The sequence below is a fragment of the Microtus ochrogaster genome, unplaced genomic scaffold (genome assembly GCF_000317375.1).
Source record: "Microtus ochrogaster isolate Prairie Vole_2 unplaced genomic scaffold, MicOch1.0 UNK16, whole genome shotgun sequence".
In the NCBI taxonomy this organism is placed as follows: domain Eukaryota; kingdom Metazoa; phylum Chordata; class Mammalia; order Rodentia; family Cricetidae; genus Microtus; species Microtus ochrogaster.
In genome coordinates, this window is record NW_004949114.1 from 1550965 (window position 1) to 1564242 (window position 13278).

Below are 13278 nucleotides of genomic sequence, written 5' to 3' on the forward strand. Positions count from 1 at the left end.
GAACTCACAGAGATCCGCCTGCCTCTACCTCCCGAGTGCCGGGATTAAAGGCGTGCGCCACCACCACCCGGCCAATGGGCTCCTTCTTGGCCATAGGGAACCACCTATGTCCTTGGAGGATTCCCTCTGCCAGGAGCCTCTCTCTGTTCCTGGTCTCATTGGCTTCGTCAGTGTCTCAAAGGATCTGTGTTAAGGCCCAGCCTAAACCTTGGTGCCTAGCAGCTACACATCTTGTGGCTGCCAAGCTTTCTGCACCTGAAGCTGGTGGTCCTTGTGCCACTGCAAAGCCCTGGTCCCTCAGCAGTTTTGCTTGTTCCCACTTCTTGCTAGCGTTTTCCTTGTCCCCAGCACTGCATCTTCTTTGCACCCTCTGGGTTTGTGTGTACTAACCTTTGTAGTTCCTGTGGTGGGTGTGACTGGGTAGCAGCTTTTGCCAGCTAATGGGCCCTCTGCATGCGGGATAGGGTTGGAGGGAGTGTGGTGCACATTGCTCTTCCTAGGCCTGGGTTCAGTGAATCCTTACTCGGCATATGCATGTATAAATCCAGAACATTTATTTGGAGATTCCTGTTTCATCTGGGCTTGTTAGCATCCTTTGCAAAGCTCTGTGTTCATGGGTAGCTCATATCCCCTCCTTAAGGTCAGTCACTAATCATACCCTGATCTCATCTTCATTTCCACTGTCCATCCCATGAATATGGAGCTGCAGATTCAGCCTCAGGGCTGTGGTTAGACATCAGCTCATTTCTGGTCTTATTTGTAATTTTGAGGACATAGACATGCTGCTCTGTTTAGGGTTGAGGCCTCCTCTGAGTGCATCTGGGTCCTGACCCCTGTCCTTTCCCTGGTTGATGGCTTCCAGCAGAACTGAAGAGCAGCCCCTCCTAGACCGTGTGCAGCACTTAGAACTGGAGCTGAACCTGCTGAAGTCACAGCTGTCAGAATGGCAGCATCTGAGGACCAGCTGTGAGCAGGTAAGTGCTGGTGTTAGGAAACTCACGCCTGACTTTGTCAAGATGTTTCTCTCTGGCTGCCTTCAAAACTTTCAGATTTTTATGTATGTGTCTGCATGTGCAGACAGATGCAGAGACATGAACAGAGACCAGAAGAAGCCAGCAGGTGTCACGTCCCATCATTTTAAGCCCTTTCCCTTGGAGACAGGGTCTCTTCTTGATGCTGAGTCTAGTGTCTTGACCTAATTTGGAAACCAGCAGGTCCCAGAAGTCCTCTTTTGTGTACTCCCCTCAGAGTTGCTTTACAGACATTTGTGGGAACATGGTTTGTCATGTGGTTGTGGGATCTGTGTCTCAGTTCTTGTGAAGAGCTCTTCACCACTGAGCCATCTGTCCAGCTCCACCTTTAAAAAAAATGCATTTTAATTTTTTTGTTTTGTTTGTTTTGTTTTTTGAGACAGGGTTTCTCTGTAGCTTTGGAGCCTGTCCTGGAACTAGCTCTTGTAGACCAGGCTGGCTTCAAACTCACAGGGATCCACCTGCCTCTGCCTCCCCAGTGATGGGATTAAAGGCGTGTGCTACCACTGCCCCAAAAATTGCATTTTAAATATTTCATTTATTGGGCTTGTGACTGTGCAGCCACATGTATGTCACAAGCATGTAAGAGTGTGCTAGGCTGTATGATCACCTGCCTTTAATGTCAGCACTGAGGAAGCAGAAGCATCTATCTCTGAGTTCCAGGAACCCTGTCTTGTGGGGGGAAAGAACGTAAGTATGTGGAGGTCAGAGGACAGTTGGGGAACAACTTTCTTCTCCCACCATGTGGGTTCTGAGGATCAAATTCAGGAGGTCAGGTCTAGTGGCAGCTTCTTTACCTACTGGGTCATCTTTCTTTCCCTCTCCCTCTCTCTCTAGTTATATTTTAAGAGTTTGTCTATTTTTTAAATATTTATTTATTTATTATGTATACAATATTCTGTCTGTGTGTATGCCTGAAGGCCAGAAGAGGGCACCAGACCTCATTACAGATGGTTGTGAGCCACCATGTGGTTGCTGGGAATTGAACTCAGGACCTTTGGAAGAGCAGGCAATGCTCTTAACCACTAAGCCATCTCTCCAGCTCCTGAGTTTGTCTATTTTTATGGTACTGGGCATGAACCAGAGTCCAGCACAGGCCAGCTGAATGCTCTGATCAAACTTCATACTTGGAGGTTGTAAATGTTTTCAAGTCACACATTGATGACTCCTGAGTGTCCCAATCCCAACAGCATAGATTACTCACACCTGAGCTCACTGCTTGACTCTTTCTGATTATACAGTACAGCTGACAGATGTTGGAATTATGAGAGTGATTCTGTGTGTGTCCTCACAGTAGGCCCCAACTATGTTTTGCCACTTGCCCATCTATGTGTCACAGTATATCACAGATGTTACATGGTCCACCATCCTTGGGTCTGTTGAGAATGCAGACATCTTGTTGGCAGGAGTCCTCACAAGCCACATTGAGACCATTGATTTGTGCAGTGTCTGATAAATCGTGTGTATAAAGAGCTCCCAGAGCAGGTAGGAGGAGAGATGACGGGTGGGAACAACAAAGTACATGGGCAGGACTCTCTCCTACTTGCTGGTTAAAATGCACACCCCCTCACTACATAAACGTCCTGGGTGCTGGCTAGTGGGCTGGCAGGCCTGCAGTCTTTGCTAATGTCCAGTTACAGATGTACTCTGGCGTATTGTCTTCTGGAAATGAGCAGGGATGGGCAGGGAGCAGTTAGTTGTGGGAGACTGAGGAAGGATGACTGCATAGTGGGGCCATTTGTGGGGACAGAGAACAGGATTGAGGATATGGATCCTGTCAGCTTTGTGGTAGGTGGATGCCTCTCCTGTGCTTTGCCCCTTGATTGTTTCCATGGGAAACAAAAGAAGTTTGTATATAGTACGTAGGGACCCAGTCAGCCTCCTGTCTGGTTACACCTCAAGCTGTTTATAGGAGCAGTGAGGAGAGGGGCCTGCCCAGGCCTCAGCTATGGAACTGTGTGACGGGAACTGCTGAGTGGACTCAGTGGAGATCAGAAAACCCAGCTCCCCTTGCTATAGTTCACTGTATAAATGGCTTTCATGCAGTGTGCTCCAGTCCATTCCTAGTTGGTTTAGAAGGTGCCAGTGGTTCAGGAAGAATCCTTACATTTAATACGAAAGGGACAGTTATGTCACAGTTGTGTCCTGTATTGCAGAGATGTACTTCTGGAGTACCTGAGGCTGTGTTGGAGCAGTTTACTACTGGAGTGCCCCACACTTATCTGTTCTTTTCTCCATCTCATCAGGCTGATGCCCGCATCCAAGAGACTGTGAGACTCATGTTCTCTGAGGATCAGCATGGCAGCTCCCTCGAGTGGCTATTGCAGAAGCTTTCTTCTCGGTTTGTGAGCAAGGATGAGCTGCAGGTGCTTTTACGTGACCTTGAGCTGAAAGTGCTGCAGAATATTACACATCACATCACAGTGACAGGACAGGCCCCGACATCTGAGGCCATCCTGTCTGCCATGAACAAGGCAGGGATTTCAGGAATCACGGAAGCGGTGAGTAAGCAGACAGGTTCAGCCTCTACAATAGACACATGGTTACATGGGTGTCAGTGTTCTGAGAACACAGTGTACCTACTAGCCTTTTGCCACAGATGACCTCTGTCATCACTTGGAAGCACTGCTTAGCTTTGCATTCACTGAATCCTTTTGTTCCAAGAGCTCCATATACCAGTTTGTGTTTATGCAGCTTCCAGCCGTATGCATCTTCCCTCCCACCCCCACCCCCATTGATGGTGACAGTGCCCAGGACACCTGGCTCTGATACCTGCTGTGAATTGTGCCCTAGTGTTGGGGGCCTGGCCCCATCCCACCCATTTATTGGCCATGGCTGAATTATAGCATGCTTGTGTTCCCTAAGCATAGGCATTTGAGGTCCCCGGCCTTTGCTTGCATCATTAACCGTCATTCTTCTTTCATTTGGCCTGCTAGCAAGCGCACATCATTGTGAATAATGCTCTGAAGCTGTACTCCCAAGACAAGACTGGGATGGTGGACTTTGCTCTGGAGTCTGGAGGTGAGTAACCGACAGAAGAGTCTAGCATGAGCATGAAAGGCCAGACCAGGAATTTGGGTGGGCCTACAGGACAGTGTCACACTTTTTTTTCCCCTTCTCCCAATATAGGGTTTCTCTGTATAGCCCTAGCTGTCCTGGATCTCACTTTGTAGAGCAAGGTGGCCTCAGACTCAGAGATCCCCTGCCTTTGCCTTCTGAGTGCTGAGGTTAATGGTGTGTGCACACTGCAGGCTACTGACACATTTTTAGTATGACTGAGGCCCAAGTATTCATTTTTTCTGGGAAGTTGCCCTTTGGGTGTGTGTAACCTGAGCCTGCCTATTTACAGCTCATACCCAGGTCCAGCCCCGAGTGTTAGGACTGAGTGCACAGCGGGACGGGAGCTGCTTTGCTTCCACAAAGCATGCTGTTTCGTGGTAGGGAAGTCACAACCACAGAGCCCTCACATATGCATGAGGCCTGTGAGCCCTTTCTGGAAATGTGAGAATGTGAACCACACTGGGAAGTGTGGGCAGCTCAGGAGGCTCCACTACACAAGCCTGCAGAAATGACTTTCTGAACTCTAAAAATAGGAATTGCAGGTGAGATGCAGACTGACCCCATCTCTTAAAGAATGAGCAGTTTTTAAGTCCCCAGAGGAGTGTGGTGGAGACACTGTGACACAATTTGAGCAGCCTGTGCTATGGGTGGTCATAAGCCTGGCTGCCATCGCTGCTGGGCCATCACATAATCTGAATCTCAGTGTGGCCTGAGTCTCTATTTAGTGTGGGAACAGCCAGTTTCTTAGGCTGGGTGAAATTAACAGGGTTGCTCATGCTTCTTAAGGAGGCCCGTGGTCTAAATGACTCTTCTGATTTTAGTTTTATATTGTGAAATGAAGTGACGTCAGAAACAGTTTTTAGATCAGAGGCATTGAATGACATTTTAGGAGTGCTGTTTGGGTTAGCAGCTATCACTTGTTCTGGGGCCATGAATTTGTGTCACCAGCTTAAATCCCCTGAAGCCCCAAGAGATTGCACTAACAGCCGTTCTTAGACTAGGGGGAAGATGTTGAAGAAGTTGGTCCGTGTCCAGGAGCTTAGGTCTCCATTTGCAGCATCAAAGCCATGTTATCTGCCTGTCATAGTTCCCCTGCCCCTGCTCTGCACATGTCAGAGACAGCACTGAAGCGTGACTGCAGTAGTAGGACTGCATTTGCTCTGAGGGCTGGGACCTGCTGTGCATATTTGTGAAACTTCTCAATTCTTTTTTTTCCCTCTCATTTTTCCATTTTCTGTTTATTTTATGTGTGTGAGTGTTTTGCTGCCTTTATGAATGTGCCACATACCTGGTGACTGGAGGTGCCCTGGAACTGGAGTTATGGACGGTTATGAGCCACCATGTGGGCGTTGAGTGCAAGAGCAACAAGTACTTTTAACTGCTGAGTCAGACTGCTCAGTTCTTATTTCTTGTTAGTATCAATGTCCTGTTTGCCTTCTCCCTGGAAGGGCAGAATGTTCGTCCCCTCCAAGGCACTCCTCTCCCAGTGCTTTTGGTTAGTGGCATTTGTCATAACATCCCCTCCTGTTGACCAGTTAGGCAGCCTCTGAAGGTTCCCTGCCCCCACCACCAGTGCTTGTGGGACTCTCGACCCTTACTTAGGAAAATATGAACAAAGCTTTGAGAGCCACCATCCCTAGTAGTCATACACTCAGACACTTGTTGTGAAGGTGTCAGATGAACTGATAGCAAAGACAATCTGAATAAAAAATTGAGTGCTCTATGCAGTGAGTGGTTCAAGTGGCTGTTGGGGGCTTCTAAGACAAGAGGAGAAAGGATGCTGGGTGTTTGGACTGTGAGGTGTGAGGCTCTGCTGAGCTCTTGAGGTATGCTCAGCCTGATCCCAGTACATGTACCAGTCCCAGAGGCGTGGAGATGATGATGAGTGTGTGTGACTCTTCAGAATTTATTTTATGGGTATGAGTAATTTTTGTGTTTTTATATATAAGTTAAAAAAGAAATGCAGGGCTGGGAAGATGGCTCAAGTAAATTGAGAGTCAGAATTTGATTTGAAAACCCACATAAGTTCTGGGTAAGCATAGCAGCCCTATAATATCATTGGTTGGAAGGCAGAGACAAGATGCCCAGAGCAAGTGTGACTAGCCAAAATCTGGGAATTCTGGGTTCAGTTGAAAGATTGGCCTCGATGAATAAGGTGGTGGGTGACCGAAGACTGCCGTTGTCAGCTTTGGGCCTCTCACCCATACCTACACTTACACAGATGAGAAGAAAGAGTCCAGTTTTTAACCAAAATATCGGGCTGACCTTAAGAGTTCAAGGTTCTTTTTACAAGTAAAGCAGGTGCTGTTAAAAGCACTTTGGTGCAGGAGTGCTGGGGCCTAGAGAGATTGCTCAGTGATTAAGAGCACTGGCTGCTTTTCCAGAGGACCTGGGTTTGATTCCCAGCACCCATATGGTGGCTCACAACCATCTGTAACTCCAATTCCAGAGGATCCAAAGCCCTCTTTTTGCCTCTGTGGGCATCAGGCATGCATGTGGTGCACAAATATTCATGCAAACAAAATATCCATACTTGTAAATTTTTTTTAAAAGGCACTGTTTGGGGCTAGAAAGGTGGGTCAATGGTTAAGAGCACTGGCTGTTTTTCCAGAGGACCCAGGTTTAATTCCTAGCACCTGCATGGCAGCTCACAAGCTTGTAACTCTAGTTCCAAGGAATCTTGTACCCTCAGATTATACATGCACATGAAAGTAAATAAATCTTTAAAAAAAGAAAGAAAAGTGCTATTGGCCTCTAGTTTTGATTTCCCAGCATGTTGCCATAAGATGTAACACAAGTGTCCCTGTGTTCCAGGTGGCAGCATCCTGAGTACTCGGTGCTCCGAGACCTACGAGACCAAGACGGCACTGCTGAGCCTGTTTGGGATCCCACTGTGGTACTTCTCACAGTCACCTCGTGTGGTGATTCAGGTAAGCTGTTGTTCTCAGGGCCTTGCACCTTAGGCCACTCTGCATTTCTCAGCCCCTCGGGAAGGTAAAACGGGCACAGAGAACTGCTATGACCCTATTCTCTGTGTGCAGCCTCACTTGGGGCCATGCTCCCAAGTTTACGTCTGTGCACTGCTGGGTTGTGCCATCCTCTCCATCTGATTTGAGACCCAGGTGGCATGAGGGTGCCTGGTCCTGCTGTGAGACTATACAGAGGGGAGCTGGAAAGAGCACCATAGGAGGGCCACAGGGACCGTCCTGGTTGCTTTCATACCTGTGCTGTCATGATTCCTAGAAGACTGGAATCAGCCACCATGTCTCCAGACTTGGAGCATCTGCCTTATCTGCACTGCTGCTTCCCTGTAGCCTCACAGGTGAAAGGAAAACTTGGTCAGGGGCACTCACCTACTTCAGTGTGCTGCCTTGCATTCACAGTTTGAAGCAGTTTGCAGTACTTTTCTGTGAAGCCCCCAGTGTTTCCCTTTGACCTGTGTACACAGGTCCAGCCTTTCCAAATTCAGGAAGTGATGTGTTGCCAGCAAACTGGAGACTGAGGCCCCTAGTGCAGAAGCCCACCCTACTTTCAAAGAATCTTCTAGCCCAGCCTTGGACTTCAGCTCCCTATTAATTACAAATGACCTTGAATTCTTGATTCCAGGAATCACCTTATCTGTAGCTTGATGTCCACAGCCATCTGTGGCCCAAATGTTAAATGGGAAATGCCAAATTCAGGAAGGTGTATTATACTGTATGGCAATAAAAGAGTATTATCTGAAGGTTTGGAACTGAGGAAAGTTAAGACATCTGTCACCTTGAAATGTGTCTGGCAAGTAGTGTTGACAGGTGACAGTGTATGGCCCTTGTACTCATAACTGCGGGCTGATATGAAGTACTCCATGCCCTGGGTTTTGAGGTTTGACTGGCTGACACTGGGCCTTTTGTTTTTCCCATTCACAAGGATATAGACAGTGTATATATTTGGTTTTTTTTTTCCCAAGAACTGGGAAAATATGATTTTTATCTTTTCATTTGTACGTGTGGAGAAGTAGAAGGCATCATAGGTGTGACTGGTAGAGACAGCATGGTATAGACAGGCCTCTGTACTGTCTACTCCACTCTGCCTATCCTTTTGGTTTTTATGGAAGACTAGTTGCATTGGCAACTAGTTCCACACACTGGGTACACTATTTGGCATCTTGACTATCAAACTCTCTGCTTTTCCTGGAACTCAGTGTCCCAGTTCTGTGATGCAGACTTGATTCTGGTGACAAGCCCAGTTCTGAGCCACCTGGGATGGAGGTGGCCCAATACCAAAGGCCACCTTGAATAGACAGTACCCAGGTCTTTTTTAACGTTTAAGATAGATTTGTTTATTTATTTTACAGTACCCAGGTCTTTTTTAACGTTTAATATTTATTTATTTATTTTTATTTATTTATTTATTTATTTATTTATTTATTATGCATACAGTATTCTGCTTGCATTTGTACCTACACCCCAGAAGAGGGCACCAGATCTCATTATAGATGGTTGTGAGCCACCATGTGGTTGCTGGGAATTGAACTCAGGACCTTTGGGAGAAGAGTCAGTGCTCTTACTGGCTGAGCCATCTCTCCAGCCCCCAGTACCCAAGTCTTAACTGTTTTCCAAGATACTGGGCAGGGCCACCTCTTTTCAGGACCACCAGCATTTTTTGGTGACTGAGTGGCTGGCAAGACTTCATGGGGAGGAAAAAGCATGTTGTCCCTGCAATCAAGCCTACTGCCTTTGCAGCTTTGGTTTCCATGGCTGTGAGACTCAGGGTCAGGAAGAGTAAGTGACTTGGACACACAGAGGCTTCTGGTTTGCTCATGGTGGTTTGCGAAATCACTTTGCTTCTTATGAGTGGTTGAACTTGTCCCAGCCTAAATAGTACTGTTTTCTTTCCCTAGCCCGACATCTACCCAGGGAATTGCTGGGCATTCAAAGGCTCCCAGGGGTACCTGGTGGTGCGGTTGTCCATGAGGATCTACCCAACCACGTTCACCGTGGAACACATTCCAAAGACGCTGTCACCTACTGGTAACATCTCCAGTGCCCCCAGAGACTTCGCAGTCTATGTGAGTACACCACTGCTGGCTTTCTGGAAACAGCCTTCTCCTTTCCACCCTTCGAAACGTTTCATTTATCCAAAGGCTAATGTTCTGATTGTTTTTCCTGGGCAATCCTTGACCCTATCCCTTTTCCCTTCTAAGTCAGCATTAGAGGAATGTCATAATGCAGTAGTAGCATGGCGGTGTGTTTGCTGTTCAGTTCATGTGCCCTGATAGCAGCTTGAGTTAGACATAACTTTCGAGGATTGTAGTCATCACTTCATCTGTCCACTTATGCTCTGACAGCTGTAAGGTACTGAAGTGGAAAATGCTAAAAGATAAAGTACATTTTTCTTTTGCATTGTTGAGGATGGAACCCAGGGCCTCATGCATGCTAGGCAGGTGCCCTACCACCAAGCCACACCCCAGCCCCTCAACTGGGGAATTCTAGGCAGGTGCTCTACCACTGAGCTATACCCCAGCCCCTCACTGGGGATTCTAGGCAGGGGCTCTACCACTGAGCCATGCCCCAGCCCCTCACTGGGGGAGTCTAGGCAGGGGCTCTACCACTGAGCCACACCCCAGCCCCTCACTGGGGATTCTAGGCAGGGGCTCTACCACTGAGCCATGCCCCAGCCCCTCACTGGGGGAGTCTAGGCAGGGGCTCTACCACTGAGCCACACCCCAGCCCCTCACTGGGGGAGTCCAGGCAGGTGGTCTCCAATGGAGCCATGCCCCCAGTTCCTCACTGATGATTTCTAGGTAAAGGCTCTGCTAACTGAACTACAACAGCAGCCCTTGAGGCACATGGTCTTGTTGTGTATGCTCCTGAGGGCATAATTAAGGCCCTTTGGCAGTTGTGTCACAGTGCTTGTTTGCCTACTCTTCTCTCTCTCTCTCTCTCTCTCTCTCTCTCTCTCTCTCTCTGCCATATTGCTCTCTTGTAGTTTCTGGAACTCACCACCTTTCTTAGTTGTCTGTCACTATCACAGAGTCCTGTTGTTACTCTCCATTTTGTAGTTAGCACCTACTCATTGCCTGTGAAGCCCTTTCTCATAAAGTTCTTTATATTTTCTCTAATGTAGAACACATCATTTTAAGCATATCTAAATGTCATGTGGAAGCCTCAGGGGTGGTCACTGTTGCTCACCCCCGACAACCGTCTGTCCAGAGAACTTCGCACTCTGCTTCAACCTACCTGCTGCTCATATGCTGCTTATGTCCCTTACTTGGGGCACCCAGAATCTGCACAGGAGTTCTCATGAGGGCATCTGGGCTTTGGGATTACTGAGCATGGTCATGGCCATCTTGATCTGGCCTCTGTGTGGCTGTGTGCAAGTTTCCTTAATGGGAGTAACCACACCTGCCCTTGGATAGTGGGTTATAGAAAGCCAGTGACAGTGTACTTCTCCAGGGAGGGCCTCTCTCAGGGGAGATGACCTGTCACTCAGGGGAGCAGGGCTGGAGTGGTGACTCTGTTATCTCTGCTGTAACACATGATCATTGCAGGGACTGGAAACGGAGTATCAGGAAGAAGGGCAGCCTCTGGGACGGTTTACCTATGACCAGGAAGGGGACTCGCTCCAGATGTTCCACACACCGGTAAGCACAAGGATCGTGCCTCCCTCATTCATGTCTTTGTGGGGCCAGGCATGTGGAGAGGGTGGTGAGGATCAGCATGGTCCAGCTCTGTGCCTCAGTGAAAGGTCAAACATGGCAGGCAGTCTATGCTGCTCTAAGTCCCAACTACCTGCTAGGTTTAGTCAGGGTACGGCTGCATCTTATCACATATCCCACAGGGCAAGGGATTGGTCAGGGGTTGGGTAAGAAGGATCTGACTGCTAATGCAAAATAACTTATTTCCTTGACTTCAGGAAAGGCCTGACCAAGCCTTCCAGATAGTAGAGCTCCGGGTTCTGTCCAACTGGGGCCACCCTGAGTACACCTGCCTCTACCGCTTCCGAGTCCATGGAGAACCTGCCCAGTAGAGCACTCCACCCTTGTACATGTCTGTATATACCAAGACACCATAACACTGGAACCCTTTGGAGAAGAGTGCACGTGAGCATAGGAACTTGTCACCCTTCAATAAATGTGTGATGGCCATGAGGACATGTTGGGTCCTCTGAGGCTGTGCGTGTGTGCTCAGGGCCCAAAAGCCTGATGGGCTCTGTGGATTCATTTGAATGTATGGTTCTTAGACACTCCCTTTGATTGGGGATTTGCTTCAATGCATAAAATCAGAAAACAGAATCTGGCAGGTTCCAGGCTCCTGACATGGAGGCCAAAAGCTCTGCATTGGCTCTCCTCTAGACGTCAGGAAGGCAAAGTCCCATCTGCTAAACCCACACATTTCTTTCAGGGTAAACTGCTGCTCCATCTTCATCTGACCTCTTCCAGGTTCCCTGGTGAGGAGAGGCTGGGTATGTCCTGGGCTGTCTGCTCTTAGCTGGGGCTCTTACCATTCCCCAGAGGAGTGGATTGGACTTTTGCTGAGGGCGAGACTCAACAGGGCAGTGGGGGTACACACACTATAAATGGCGTTCTTGAGTCTTAGCTGGGCCATTACTGGTGGGATTCATTCACAGTACGGACAGGAACCTCTTGATGTCACCCTCTGGTGTCCTTGATCTGTGTTAGGCTCTGCTGAAGAGGAAACACTAAGGTGCCACCCTATCTGGTGGTGCTGATGACTGTCGCTCTTGGTCTTTCTCACAGCAGCACTTTCTGCTGCTCTTGGGTTTGCCTCTGCGCCATTATTGGACCTTCTCACCTGACTGGTTATAATTAATATTTAATATTTAGATTATTTTGTGAGCAGACTTTATAACTGATCATCTGGACACTTGAAGTGTTCAGACGTTTTACATAAAGAATTGTTAAGTTTCAGGTTAGAAGGTCTTCGCAGAACATAAACTCCCTTGCTGGGGCTCGGAGTTGGGATTTAGTGCATGTTGCAGGCAGTCCTTGATACAGTGCCCCAAAGTAGCACATCCCACTCTGTAGGGTTATCACCACTGCCTGTATGGTCAGGTGATATGCACACGTTTTGCATACTGCAGGTTACACGCAGAAGCAGAATTTCCTATATTAAACTAAATTGGGACTTGGGGGTGGAGATATTTTGAATATTTATTTTTAAAGATGCAAGATAGGACTTTGTGCAATGTATTTTTGTAAATGCTTTTCAGAACATTTGTCTTTGGTAGTACTTATACTGCCACCAAATTAAGATGCTATTGAGATGTTTAAATAAAAGAGTTATAATTTTTAAAAGTGCATGTGCTATTTCAAGTGAATAATAAAAGTGTGTATTTCTTTTCTCAGCTTGTCTTATCTCTGCCCATGTGGGTGAGGAGGGATTGTTAGGTTGTATGCTCTGAGAATTCCTGCTGAGTCCCGGAGGCATTCCCACTGCCCTCCAAAGCCTCCATCCTCTTCCTGCTTAGGGGAGTCTGCTCAGAGACAGTCCAGTCTAGAAGAGGATGGGCACAAGGCCCTAGGTCTCATCTTTAGAGCACCATGCTCCACAGCCTGTCAAATATATTTTGGAGCATCTGTCATACCTTTTAACAGCTCTGCTTTCCACCATGTGTACAGAAGTGTCACACTGATTTGATATCTTCAGTTCATAGGCATTCCTGTTGTTAGTTCTCTCTCTCCCTCAAACTCAGAGATCACCTGCCTCTGCCTCCTGAGTGCTGAGATTAAAGATGCACCACCACTGCCAGGCTTTTTGTTTTCTTTTATAAGAGTCCTGTTATCAGGGCTTTGCTCTCCTGATTTGGGTACCTGCTGTCAACTGGGATCTAAAAATATTAGAGAATGTCATCCAGGAGTGGTGTGTACTCCCAGCACTCAGGAGGCAGAGGCAGGTGGATCACTGTGAGTTCAAGTCCAGCCTGGTCTACACAGAAAGCTCCAGGGCAGCCAGCCAGAGCAACATAGTAGAGATACCCTGTCTGGGGGACAATTCCAGAAAGAATTTATAACAGATTGCACCACTCCATCCCATCCAGACAAGTCGTCCCCTGGTATCACACTCATGCTGCTTGTATCACTTGCCCCTTCGTCACATAGCAAGTGTCTGGATCATCAGGTAGACTGACCTGGCATTGTATTGCTGTGCCCACGTGGCTCTTACGTGGTTGTGCCCACTGAGCATAA

At 47.8% G+C, this 13278-nt stretch overlaps 1 protein-coding gene across 7 annotated transcripts in view; it reads left to right on the plus strand.

Moving 5' to 3' along the window:
• Sun1 (Sad1 and UNC84 domain containing 1) overlaps positions 1-12437 on the plus strand; it is a 53873-nt gene extending 41436 nt beyond the window's left edge. For 5 of the 7 annotated variants that reach the window (XM_005367094.3, XM_013353812.2, XM_005367096.3 and 2 more), the window contains 7 exons: positions 863-974; positions 3278-3532; positions 3968-4052; positions 6906-7021; positions 8971-9138; positions 10621-10713; positions 10986-12437. In XM_005367094.3, the coding sequence (XP_005367151.1) occupies positions 863-974; positions 3278-3532; positions 3968-4052; positions 6906-7021; positions 8971-9138; positions 10621-10713; positions 10986-11099 (943 nt within the window). In that variant the 3' untranslated portion in view covers positions 11100-12437. The remainder of the gene's footprint in view (positions 1-862; positions 975-3277; positions 3533-3967; positions 4053-6905; positions 7022-8970; positions 9139-10620; positions 10714-10985) is intronic. The other 2 variants (XM_013353811.2, XM_026789273.1) reach the window with 1 other exon arrangement.
• Positions 12438-13278: the final 841 nt, after the last annotated feature.